General features: G+C 40.1%; 1 protein-coding gene and 1 pseudogene across 5 annotated transcripts in view; one reads left to right on the top strand and one right to left on the bottom strand.

The window, feature by feature from the left end:
- Cep70 (centrosomal protein 70) overlaps positions 1-11,469 on the top strand; it is a 55,794-nt gene extending 44,325 nt beyond the window's left edge. For all 5 annotated transcript variants that reach the window (XM_052187561.1, XM_052187562.1, XM_052187560.1 and 2 more), the window contains 6 exons: positions 3,559-3,729; positions 7,019-7,165; positions 7,269-7,437; positions 8,777-8,891; positions 9,670-9,749; positions 10,725-11,469. In XM_052187561.1, coding sequence (XP_052043521.1) covers positions 3,559-3,729; positions 7,019-7,165; positions 7,269-7,437; positions 8,777-8,891; positions 9,670-9,749; positions 10,725-10,786 — 744 coding nt within the window. In that variant the 3' untranslated portion in view covers positions 10,787-11,469. The remainder of the gene's footprint in view (positions 1-3,558; positions 3,730-7,018; positions 7,166-7,268; positions 7,438-8,776; positions 8,892-9,669; positions 9,750-10,724) is intronic.
- Positions 4,480-6,058, bottom strand: LOC127689481 (39S ribosomal protein L46, mitochondrial-like; annotated as a pseudogene).
- Positions 11,470-13,664: the final 2,195 nt, after the last annotated feature.

Below are 13,664 nucleotides of genomic sequence, written 5' to 3'. Positions count from 1 at the left end.
TGTATTTCTTGTCAGGTCTTATTTTCTAAGCCTTTAATGTCTTTCATTTCTTTTGTGTCACAAGAATCTTATTCACAAGAGGAAAAAATTCCAAAGTAGTTATGAAATTCACCTTAATTTTTCCTGTTCTCTGGTTACTTTTAAAATGCTTTTTAAAAAAACAACACTTGGTGTTTACTAGTATCCATGAGCTCTCTGAATGACATAAAATTACTGTTTCTTTTTTTTAAAAAAATTTATCTTTGCAGAAATTGCAGAAATACGATTTCCTCAGTGTTACTGTATCTTTGGCTGCCAACCACCAAAAGGGAGTTAATTCATATAGGAAAATATAAATTGCTACCAGTAAACATTCTGTATAGAGGAATTAATTCTCCTGTTAAAATCCTGACTTTATATATAATCACATTATTTGCAGATGACATGATAGTCTACCTAAGTGACCCAAAAAACTCCACTAGAGAACTCCTACAGCTGATAAAATGAAATATTGAAATGCATTATTTTAGATTTTTATTTATTTATTATATGTAAGTACATTGTAGCTGTGTTCAGACACACTAGAAGAGGGCATCAGATCCCATTACAGATGGTTGTAAGCCACCATGTGGTTGCTGGGAATTGAACTCAGGACCTTCGGAAGAACAGTCAGTGCTCTTACCCGCTGAGCCATCCCTCCAGTCCCCTGAAATGCCTTTATATGAACTAAAAGTCTAATAAATAACTTCTGAAGTAATATTACCATGTTCTACTAATATTCATTAGTGGAACATGAAGTATGCCCAGTACAGAAATTCAAGATCAAAATGCTAATCTCCTCTCCATACTGTGCGTGTGACACAGAAGGGAGAGGGAGAGAGAGGGAAGGAGGGAGGGAGGGGGAGAAAGAAAGAGGGAGGGAGGGAGTACAAGCACATGCTTGGGTGCCAGGTGCAGAGTGGAGATTAGACAACCCCTTGGAGTGGGCCTTATGGGTCCTGGGGATGGAGCTCAGCTTGGGGATAAGCAGGCCGTCTCCTTGGCAAACCTCACCTTCATACTTGTGTGACAGTTTCTTAAATAGGCTATAATTAATTTTGACAGATGGGAAATGATCCTTAATTGTGTGTGTTTTGTTTTTTAAGCACCATACAGGGCACATTTTTGCTCATGAAATGGTGGAGACAGGAAGACAGGCAGGGCCTAAACACAGGACATCTGGCAGATGCCTCATTAAGATACTTTCTGGCAGGCTCTGGAGGCCCTTGAAGAGCTAAAGTGAGAGAAAGCAAACAAGACTGAAAGAATGGTCTTTTTCACCTGTCTTGGGTGATGCATAACATATTACTTGTGACAACTAGAGAGTTAAAAGTCAAATTGTATACATAATAAGATTTAAAATTCAGTGCAGATAGCAGAGATATAAAAGAGTTGTCAGTTTTCCTCAGTGTGACAGTGGTGTTAGATTTTGCAGAGGATACCAGCTTTTAAAGGATGCATGCTCGACTCTCCATGGGTAATGATGTCCATAGCTGCATCTCTTTCTGCTGGCTCAGCTGAGCCTGTAGGTACAGGGTGAGCCCAGCTGGGGGAATGGTAACAGTGGCTGGATTTGGTAGTGATTCTGAGGTTAACTGGACATGTCAGACTGATTGGGCTGAACATTGCCCAGTTGTTGGGTTAAACAGTGTGCCTGTGAGAGAGTTGATAGAGTAGATTGTCCTCCTGTGGTAGGTAGATCTCATCTAATCACTTACAGAACAAAAAGGCCAGAGAGAATTTCTAAAGCCTGTGTTTTAATGTGCTTTGTTTGGTTTTGGTTATTTCCCCTACCTTTTGGTTTGGACCAAAATATCAGACTTCTAGGACTTTGGGACTACAATTCTGAGTCTCAGCTCAAATTGCTAACTGATAACTGTGGGATTCCTTTGATTCACAAGCCAATTCCTTATATCAAATTTTTTTTTTAAAATTATGGTGCTCTTTCATGTGTGTGTTGTATTTGAGCCTTCAAGTGGGTTATATAAGGGACACACACAACTATATATTCCAGTTGCTTTTGTTTCTCTGGAGAAGCCTAAAACCCTGTTTAACACATACCCTAAAGGTTTGGTTTAAGATGTTGGGTTTTGTTTAGTTTGTTTCGAGACAAGGTCTCAGTATGTAGCCTTGGCTGTTTTAGAACTTGATAGCTAAACTAGCCTTGAACTCCCAAAGATCCTCTTGCCTGTGCCTCTGGAGTGCTATGATTAAAGACATCACCATGCCTGGCTTATTTTAAATGAAAAGTTACGCAATTAAAAAAAACATTCAGACCTCAGTCATAGTATTGCTGCACATCCCTGACATGGTCTGTGGTGTGGTGGTGGTGGGGGTGGTGGTGGTGGTGCAATCTGCTTGGGTTTTTTTTGTTGCATTGTTTCTTCTGGTCCCTAATATTCTTCTGGTCCTGGCAATTCCAGGAGTGGCAGCAAAGGGTAGATAGTGGGTGAGAAGAGAGAATGACAATGGCTTCTCTCTTTCTGGTGCTAGTATATTACAGCACTGGTGCCCATGGTGGGGCTGCCATCCAAATACAGCTTTTCTTTCATGCAATATGTGTGTGTGCATGCATGTACACAATGAACTTTCCCCACTCTGCTGACTCGGGACCTTTACAGCGCAGCAGATTGTACAGCTGACTTGTAGTGCATGCTTTCCCATCCATGAGAGGACTGCTATGCTCCTCCAGCCATAAACACTTACTTTTCTTGAAAGTAACGCTTTTCTCTCTCCCAACATTTCTGTTTGGCCCGAGTGTGTTCTGATCTTACACAAGATAAAGGAACAGATACAGGAGCAGATACAGGAGCAGATACAGGAGCAGATACAGGAGCAGGCCTCTCTTGCTCACCCCCTCATCTCCGTCGTGATGTTCATGCATGGCTCAGCTCAGCTCTGCTGTGTGACGGACATCTTGTAGAACTTAGAGTGACTGACAGTGAAGCCTTTAACAGTGTCATGTGTGGACAATAGGTAGTTCTGCTAATATTGGCCATAAGTTAGTGGGGAGTCCTTAGAGCTGCTCTTCTTGTGGTAGTTGAGTGCATTTCTGTCTCAGTGTGGGGATGGATGGGCCTGTGTTCTGCCTGGACTTGGCCATCGGCTGGCATCAGAGTGCAAAGAGGAAACAAGACCAAACCAGTCTAGACCTCTTGAGAACTGTTGGGTGTTTGTTAGTAACTATCTTTACCTGAAATTTCAACTGAAATTGTGAAACAAATAAAAAAAAAAGCCCTTTTAATACCATACTTAGCTTAAACATGAGGAGACAGAACACAGAAACATGGAGACTCAGATAGGGATGTCTAGATTATTCTGTGTGGATTATAATAGTCGATGACAGCTTTCAAACCCAATTAATTAATTACAATGACTTAGTTTTCCTTAGAATTTATGTATTCATGCAGAGACTACATTACCACAGTATTCACAGATGTCTGGAAAGGATTTGTGGGCTCCTGACACATGCCTTTCATGTACCTCCCTTTGTCAGATGCAGACAAATATCTTAGCTACAAATACTGCTCATGCTTACAGGTCCTGTGCCGCATCAATTCAGTTGTTCACAATCCACGAGCTCCAGCAATCATTTATAAACAGAGCAAAGGAGGAGCCCAAAACTGCAATAAAGACAGTGTTCAAGATTGTGGATTTGAACATCTTGTTCCTGTAATAGAAATGTGGGCAGATGAACTGACATCCTTAAAGGTAAGTAGTTGAATATTCGTTTTATGTTTGGAAAATTTGTTGGGCTTGGCTTTTGTTGTTCTTTATAAAGCTTAAAACCCACTTTTCTAAAATTGGAATATTGTTGCTTTCATATCTTGTTGTTTTGTTTTTGAGACAGAGTGTTAGCTGTGTATAGTCCTGGCTGGCCTGAAACTATATAGACCAGTCTGGCCTTGAGCTCACAGATAACCACCTGCTTCTGACTCCTGAGTGCTATAATTGAGGGCCTGATCCACCATGCTTGTCCTTACATATTTCTGATCTTATAATTTTGTTGTTTTGATGAGCTTGCCTCCTCCAAAATTCTACTACAGAAAATGTTTAGAGTTTTCTCATTGAGAATTTGTAATGGATTCATCTTTGTACTTCTGAGTCCTTCCATATCCTGCATCTTCCTCCTGCTGAGATCTGTGCTACACATTTCCTGACCTTTGCACATGCTCAGATCAATGTCTTAGCCTCCGTTTCATCTTTTTTTTTTTTCAATTCATTTTGTTTTCCTGGGCCCAGTAGGTTTGTTAATCCACTGTAACATAATGCTTTTACTTGCTATAGAGAAATAATCTGTCCTGTCCTGATTTTTTGGACAAATCAAAATCCAACACAATGACAGACACATTTAATTCTCCGAGTTGAGTTTGCTACTTGGCAGCCCTGTAATGGTCCATCCACACTGCCCTGAGCTCCTGCATCTGACCTGTGTGAGCAACATCACAGGCAGCTGATCCATCAGAGGTCCAGGAGAAACCGCCAGACCTGAGCCAGGTTCTCAGACTGCAAAAAGAGAGTCACCCAGCTCTTCCTTGCTGACCACATGTGGCTGCCCTTTTTCCAGCCTGAGCAGCAGAGCTTTGAAGAAGAAGACTTTAACCCCAAGGTTGATCTGTCCGAGTTGCCTTGGGGAACTTGTAGTGGCCACAGGGTGCCTTCCCCAGGAACTTGGCTTCCATGTTGTTTTCTGAGAGTGTGACCAGATTCATCCAGCTATCCCTCGAAGAGTCTTCCCAGGACGCCACTTGAGGAAGCATCCAAAACTCTTGGTCTCCAAGCTTCTCTCTGACTAAGAGAACAAAGTTCTGTCTAGCTTTCCATGCATCGAGGTTCTGTCTTTTTTGTTTTTTGTTTTTTAATCAGCTTCTATTTCTCGAGCTCCAGGTCTGAGCTGTGGGAATGCCTGCTCCCACATATCTTCTAAGTCCTGTGTGAGCGTAATGCCCTGGTCTTGTTCCTCGTCATAAAGGCTTTCTTCTTTGCCGGTCACTGAGCTTCATCCAGAGCACGGTGCTCATGGTCTGAATACAGGCTTCTCTCTACCCTACCTGCTGAAATAGACCCGCCATCTCTTCCTGCAATGGGGCGAGCAGCTTGGTGATCAGTGGTGGCTGCCTCAGACACAAGCGCCGGACAAGTACCATGGAGTCCAGCTGCTGGACAGTGCAGCTTCAAGGGACAGGCCACGAAAACTACCTGCCCAGAGCCAGTCAAGCTGCCACCAACCTCCTGCCACCCTACCTCATTTCATCTTAATGGGGAATATTTTTACAATCTTCACATTTTATTTTTCTTTATCAGAACTAAATTTATTTCTGTTTGTTTAATCTCTAGAGAAGAAGATTGTTAACAAGCAACTAGGAAATTAGATATATTCACATTTGACTTATAGATCATTGTATATTTATTGTGTAACTTGAGTTTACTATCCAGGTCCCTCCCTCCCTCCCCACTTGTGATTGCTTTCTTCTCCTTCCCAAGTGGGACTGAGGCATCCTCACTTGGGAATTTCAGTTTGTTGAACTTTTTGAGCTCTGTGGCTAATATCCAGTTATTAGTGAGTACATACCATGCACGTTCTTTAAAATAGTTAATTTTTGTGAGTCTTAGTTACCATAGTATGGTATAGAACATTGCAAATTATTTCTCTTATCCAGCTGCACCACTGTTAACCATCCTGTCTCCATTCCTTCTGACTCAACCCTACTCAGGCTTTGGTAACTACTATAAGATTAATGTGTAAAACGTTTACCTATGAGTAAGAACATTTGGTATTTTGGTATTTGTGTGTTTTATTTCACTTAACATATTCTAGTTCTATACACACACACACACACACACACACACACACACACACACACACACACACACACATTTCTATCCATGTTGTAGTAAATGACAAATGCCATTATGTTTGTGGCTGATATTCCATTGTATGAATATGCATGTATTTATGCACACATACATATTTTTTAGCCAGAGCCATCCATCTATCATTTGACACCTACATTGGGCCCATATCTTGGCAATTCTTCATAGTGTTTCAGTAAACATGTAAGAGCTAGTATCTCTTTGATATAGTTTCATCTTGTTTGGATATGTATACATGGATGCAGGGTTGTTAGACTATGTTTTAGTTTTAGTTTTTGGAGGAAGCTCTTTATACTGTTTTATATGATACTTGTACTAATTTAAATTGCCATCAATAATAAATGCAGAGGATTCTCAAAAGAAGTCAGTCATACATGGCCACTTGTATTATTTAATTTACATAAAATGCCAGGAATAGGCAAATTCATAGCATCAGGAAGAGGATTAATAGCTACAGAGGCTAGAGGTATATGTATGAACATTTTGCTTCCATGTATGTATGTTTGTGCACCATATGATAGCCTGTTTCTTGTGAAGGTCAGAATAGGGCATTGGGTCCTCTGGAACTAGAGTTATGAATGGTTGTGAACCATCATTTGGGTGTCAGGAACTGAACCTGGCTCTTCTTGTAAGACGAGTGCTCTTTACTGCTAAGTATTTTTCCAGCTCTGGGTGTGGGAGTTCTTCAGAGAAGAAGGATGAGTTCTGAACTTACACAGAGGTATGTTTTATACCACTGTGAAAAGATGAAAACCATCAAATTGTATACTTAGTAAAGGTGAATATTTTGTTATGTAAATCTCATTTTAAAATTGCTACAAAAATATTTAAAACATACTGTAGAAATATGGCTCGGTGGTAAGATATTTGCTTGTGTATGTGAGGGAGGACCTGGGCTATCTCCAGCACTGATTAAATAATTAAGAATATATATATATATAACTACTTAAATAACATTATTACTTAGAACATCCAGATTTGTTTTAAATTGGCAATGCTATTAAAAAAATACTAATGGTGGTTATATAGCTATGTGTTTTTAGGCCCCCATGATTACTGTTATCAGTGTTACTATATAAACTTATTATATAACCAATAATGCCATGTGGTTTCTTTTATTGTAAAGGATTTGTATAAGTCCTTGAAAATACTGTCTGCAGAACTGGTACCTTGGCATAGTTTAAAGAAACTGGATGAAAATGAAGGCATCAAAGTAGGAGATCTGTTGTTTATGGTAGATACCATGTTGGAAGAAGTTGAAAACCAGAAAGAGGTAACATTTGATACTTACATAATTGTTCTCATTTTAAAGATTCATATAAACTATTTAATATCATTTCAAGTTGTAAACTACCCTTTTCACCTTCTTTATACAGACCAGCAACATGCCAAACCCTCAAACTCTGCAAGCTATTGTTTCTCACTTCCAAAAGCTGTTTGATGTGCAGTCTTTAAGTGGAGTCTATCCCCGAATGAATGAAGTGTATACCAGGCTTGGAGAAATGAACAACGCTGTAAGAAACCTTCAGGAGCTCTTAGAATTAGGTGATGACCCTTTGTCAATTGGGGCATTGATTTAAGAATTATTCCTAAAAATTAACAAAAAATAGGTTTTGGTTTTGGTTTGGGTTTTGGGTTGTTTTGGGTTTGGCGTTATTCTGGGTTTTGGTTGTTTTGGGTTGTTTTGGGTTGTTTTGGGTTGTTTTAGAGGTTTGGGAAGTTTTGAGTTAGGAGGTTTAGGGTTGGATTTGGGTTGGGTTGGGTTTGGTTCGGCTTAGTGACAATGTTGTCTTACTCTCACTGTAGCCAAAGCTGGCTTTCAACTCCCAGTCTTTGTCTTTTACCTTCCAAGTGCTCCGATTGCTTGTGGGTACCACCAGACTCCATGGAACTATTAATTACACATAAACACATACACATGCATGCATGCACTCATGCTCTCTCTCTCCTCTCCTCTCCTCTCCTCTCTCCTTTCTCTCTCTCTCTCTCTCTCTCTCTCTCTCTCTCTCTCTCTCTCTCTCTCTCTCTCTCACACACACACACACACACACATACACACACACACCCCAAAAAACAAAACTTGGGGAGGGATATAACTTAGTTGGTAGATGCTTGCCTAGCATGCATGAACTTTGGGTTTGATTCTCAATACTGAATAAACAGGGTATGGCGGTAGGTACACAATAGAATCCAACTTCTAATCCTCAGGAGATGGAGGCAGGAGGATTAGAAGTTCAAGGTACCGGACTGTAGAGTTGCCTCACTGGTTATGAGCCCTTGCTGTGAAATTGTAAGGATTGGAGTTCATGTCCCAGCATCCATGTGACAATGCAGACATGCCCCAAATCTGTAACTCCAGCTCCAAGGACTCCAACACTCTGTTCTGGTTTCCATGTCTGAAAACATACTTGTGCACACGTATATACATGTGCACACTCATACACACTTCTTTAAAGTTCTGTTCAGGATCATTTTTTGATACATATCAACTTGTAGGCCTGCCTTGGAGTCATGAGACCCTGCTTAAAACACCCACTCCCAGGGCTGGGAGATGGCTCAGTGGGTAAGAACACACACTCTGCGATCATGAGCACCAGAGTTAGGATCCCACGCTGGACATCTCACAAATATATTATCCAGCTCTGAGGAGAATGGAGACAGAACTGTCGAGCCTAGCCAAGAAAGTCTGAACTCCAGGCTCAAGAGGATAGTGTGTCTTAAAGAAATAGCAGAGGGTGATAGAGGGTAAACTAATACAAAGAAATCTTAATCCCTTCTGCCACAAGTATAAAATGAGTATAACTGAAGCAGGGAATGTTAGATGACTACTGAATTTTGGAAATTCTTTAAAAATAGATGTCATGCTTTCATTCCTCTTTTGCAGACAGTTCATCGTCATTGTGTGTGGTGGTCAGCACAGTCGGGAAACTGTGTAAGATAATTAATGAGAATGTGAATGAGCAGGTTAAACAAGTACTGGGACCTGAGGACCTACAAAGGTATTCGTTACATTTGTATCCAGAATGCATGGTGAAATGTAAAGGCTCCGAAGCTCTCCAAGGCCCTTACCTTCCGTGTTTGCAGTGACGGGGTCCTGGAACTCTTGTGTAGGTCAGGGTGGCCTGAACTAAACAGATCTGCTTGCCTCTGTCTCCAGAATGCTGCCATCAAAGGCGTGGTACATGTACTCAAGATAAAAACTGTTGGGCCCATAAGCTCACATAGGGCTGTTGGGAAGTCTAGCAGAACTTGCCCTCGGGGTAGTATATATGGTGAAATTAAAATCTTTATAACCAATTCTTGAGTTGGATTATAACCTGTAATTTATTTCTAGAACACTACCAAAACTACTTAATAATTACTAGCCATATTATTTTTTTTGCTTAGAAGAGGATTTTTAAAAGAGTAGGCACCACCAACATAAAAAACCTGATATTTTAAAAAATGCATTATAGGAATGTATGTGTGTGTGTGTGTTTATATATATAAACACATAAGACATGTGTGTGTGTATATATATATATATATATGTATATATATATACATACACATGCATCATCTATATATTCTGCATGTTTTCCAGTAAGACCCCTTATATAATCTGGCAGTTGAGTTTTTTTCATATCTAATGTTTCTTACTCTTGGCCTCTCCCCACCTTCCATTGTTTTACTGACCACTGGTACTTAATGTTTAATTGCATACTAGGTAGAGAAGCCTATTTTTTAGCAAATGTTCTGAAGATGGTGCTTTTTGTAACCTGTGTATGTTTTAAACAGCATTATCAACAAATTGGAAGAGCATGAGGAATTTTTCCCAGCATTTCAAGCTTTTACTAATGATCTTCTTGAAATCTTAGGTGAGATGTCTGTTGATAGTGGCTGACTCTTTGTTGGAAGGTGTTGGTGGATTTGAGAGAAGGGTGTTCCTTAGACACTGGGCTCATGTCTTACTTAAGGGCTTTGGAAAGCATTAACTTTTTTGCAGGAAGACTTGGTTAGGATTAATTCACAGGATAGAAAAACAACCTATAAAGAGATAAAAACTATCTTTTTTCATTTTAACTATTTTATATGTGTATGGGTATTTGTCTGCATGTGTGTATGGGCACAGTGTGCAAGCAGGTGCCTGTGGAGGCCAGAAGAGGTGGTCTGATACCCTGGAACTAGAGTTAGAGTCAGTTAGCTACTGTTGGTGCTGGGAACTGACCCCAGGTCCTCGTATAAGAGCAGCAGATGCTTTTAACTGCTGAGTCATCCCTTCAGCCCCTGGGACTATCTGGTTTTGGAAACTTGTGAGAAATAGCATTATTCTGTGAGACTCTGGGTTATATCATTGTTCATTAAAACATGACCAAGCAAAATAAGCTAGAAAAATGTTGACCCCACTGCTTGGAACCTTCCGATAGGGATATGAGACAAAGAATCTAGAAGGAACACTGTGTTCATTAAGGAGAAATCAATTTGTAAATCCTCAGGTGGAAACCCCAAAAAAGAGCTGCATGTCTTTGATGCAAGATCCACTTGTCTTACCCGTGTAGCTGTACAGGGGTTTAAAGAGACACCGAGGTATCAAACACAGCCGACTGGACGTGTTAATAAGTCTGTCTGATAAGATTAATGCCAGAGTAAGGGGACGCTGCAGATGCCTGTGAAGCGGCCGTGGTAATTCGCAGCCAATCTGGGGGAGGACCCAGTGCCCAAGAGCACTTACAGCTATTGCTGCCCTTGCTGCCCTTGCGTTTGAAGTTTGCTTCTATGTAGAGTGTCTCATTTCTATGAGCTTTCCACTAGAACATTTATCTCTTTATAATTCTTACTTTTTTCTATTACAGAAATTGATGACTTGGATGCCATTGTACCTGCAGTAAAGAAATTAAAACTACTTTCATACTGAAAACAAATCACATCAGTTTTACTGTGTAAATTGTATTCTTAACATTTTAAGTATTTCAAAGGTCTGATCCTGAGACAAGGTCATAAAATGAATCAGCTCTCAGAACTCATCCTCTCACCATGCGGTCATTCTCAATCCATAGAATTTTTATTTTTGATTATTTAATAAAATGTAGCTGTTAAGTTATTAAAATAGTAAATTAACTTTAGATTCCTTAATCATTTCCTAAGCAATGCTTGAGTGCTGTAAAATGTAAGGAAGAGATTGTGTGTAACAAAAGAGACTCACAGAGACATTGCAAATTATAGAAAGTTGCAGTTAACTTCAAGGTTTAATGACCCTTTGGTCAGGGAAAAAAGAATGCCAATTGCTTTGTAAGCCCAACCTGGGAAGCCTCTGTATCCCAGGCAAGGAATAATGGGCATATCCTATTAAGATAAACTTAGAGCTGTTGACCTGTCAAAGCAAGAAGAAAAGAAAAGGTTTTGTTTTTGTATTAAGATAGGAAGTTAGTCATGGAGTGAAATAGATGATCGGGTAGAAGTGTTTCTGTGTCTTTATTGCAATATTATGTAATGGATTTTTATAAAAAAATGAGATTACAAATAACGTTTTTGTAAAGAGTTTCCAAATGTAAGTCTCCTTAGTAACTTATTTGTATTGCTAACAAAAAAATAAAAATAAAAAAAAAAAAAAAAAAAAAAAAAGAGTCCTGTTCTCTCCCTAGGCCGAGACTCCCGTGGGCGTCCTCCTCACTGCGTGCACTCATGAGTCCTCTCTCTCTGTTCCCTACTTGTTCTCCAGTCTCAGCGTTCAGTCTGACAGCACGGGCAGTGCTCTACATCACAGCCATGGCCACGTAGGCTCCCGTAGCCTTCTTTTAGAAATGCCACTCTTACTGACTGAGATATGCATTACTTTAGGCATTTACAGGAGCAGCATGGTGGTGTGGAGAGTGCCAGTGAACAGGATTCAGACTCCTGGGAGTTGTGATTGGACAACATAAAATGATACCGTAGGTTCCTTCTTACTTTAAAATCTTTTGCTTTATCACCCTGTAGTTAATTTCTAAATAGTAACTCGGTGCTTTTCAACCTTTCTAACTCTGTGACTTTTCAGTTCCTCATGTTGTGGTTAACCCCAACCATAAAATTATTTTCATTACTATTTCACAACTGTAATTTTGATACTGTTATGAATGGTCATGTAAATATCTGTGTTTCTGATGGTCATTCAAGCCCCCAAAGGGGTCGTGACCCAAAGACTGAGAAACTGCTATAACTAATCCATAATCTGTAGAATATTTTAAAAGACATTTGGTTATTTATTCTGAATTGATTAAATTACTCTCAAATTTTGTGAGAATTGGAAGTCTTTCTAAAACTTTTTATATGGTTTAATTTTATTATTTTTAAGTGGTTTTGTATGGGTGTGTCTGTCTGTGTGTCTGTCTGTGTATGCACGCCGTGTGTGTGATTGCAGGTACCCATGGAGTACAACAAAGGATGCTGGATGCCCTGGAGCTGGAATTAGCCGCAGCTGTGACAACGCAATGTGGTTCCTATGAAATGAGCTGAACTCTGGGCCTCTGCAAGAGCAGGAGGCGCTCAGAACCACTGAATACCTTGCTGGCCCAAGGTTGGAAATCTTGACAATGTGCAGTGTGTGTGTGTGTGTGTATGTGTGTGTGTGTGTGTGTGTTCATGCACATGTACACATGTTTGAGGTGGGTTGTCCTGTATTCCAGGTTGGCTTTTGAACTCACTATAGCCAAAGGCAAAGGAATTTGAACTCAAAATAGCCAAAGGAGTTCATTTGAACTCCTGAACCTCTTTCTACAGCCCACCCCCCCAAAAGAGATAAGATTAGAAGCATGTGCCCCCACATCTGGCCTTAACAATATTTGAGAAAAAAAGAAATGCAACTAAAAGATTATAATAGGGGTTAGAGAGAAGGCCCCGCAGTTAATGTTTATTCTTGTAGAGGATCCTAGTTTGGTTCCCATGTGCGTCCCCATGTTGGGTGACTCACAGCTGCCTGTGCCTGCAGCTCTAAGGAGTCCACGCCTCCTGCCTCAACCTCTGTAGGTACCTGTACTCATAAGATCTTTCAGGAACTATATTAATCCAAGTTTAGCAGCCAGTTTAATCTCATAGGTAACTCTTAGTTTAAAACAAGTTTTCAGATCCTTTTCCAGAGGACAGGCATGTCTTGGAAATGCCTCAAGGGCCATTAAGAACTGCCACACTAATGGAATAGTGTAACAATTTTAGTTACTTTTAGTAGTTTTAGACTTTTGCTATCATGTCTACTTTTATCTAATTTTAGTTGTTTAAAACTAAAAAGTGCTGCAGTTGTTTCTGATTTATATAGAGAACTATGTAAACACAAGCTTTGGTGAATACACCTTTATGTTGATATATATAAGTAATATAAAGACTAAAGACAAAGTGTAAAATGTAACAAGTTCTGCTACGTGCCTGTGTTTGCAGTGCTGTGGTGGTTTGAATTGAGAACATCTGCTTGGACATTTGAATCTTCCCTCCCCTCCCCCCATTGGTGTCATTGGGAGGCTATGGAGCCTTTGGGAGGTGGAACCTTCCTGCAGGAAGTATTACTGCAGGCTTTGAGTATTTATACTCATTCTCTCTGCTTAGACTTGCGTTTTATGATGTGAGCGCACAACAGTCTACTTCCTGCCACCATGACAGCTGCTCGCTGCTGGGACTCTCACCGTGAGGGCTCTGCTGGTACTGTGCGCCCAAATAAACTTTCTGCCATAGGGTTGCCTTGGTTATGGGTTTTATCATGGCAACAGAATATGCTCTTTTGCTTTGGAGACTTTAGAATTTGTTCAGACTTTATGATTTTAGAAGAA

The sequence above is a fragment of the Apodemus sylvaticus genome, chromosome 7 (assembly GCF_947179515.1).
Source record: "Apodemus sylvaticus chromosome 7, mApoSyl1.1, whole genome shotgun sequence".
Taxonomy (NCBI): domain Eukaryota; kingdom Metazoa; phylum Chordata; class Mammalia; order Rodentia; family Muridae; genus Apodemus; species Apodemus sylvaticus.
The sequence above is the reverse complement of the archived record's forward strand: the minus strand, read 5'-3'. Positions and strand labels throughout refer to the sequence as shown.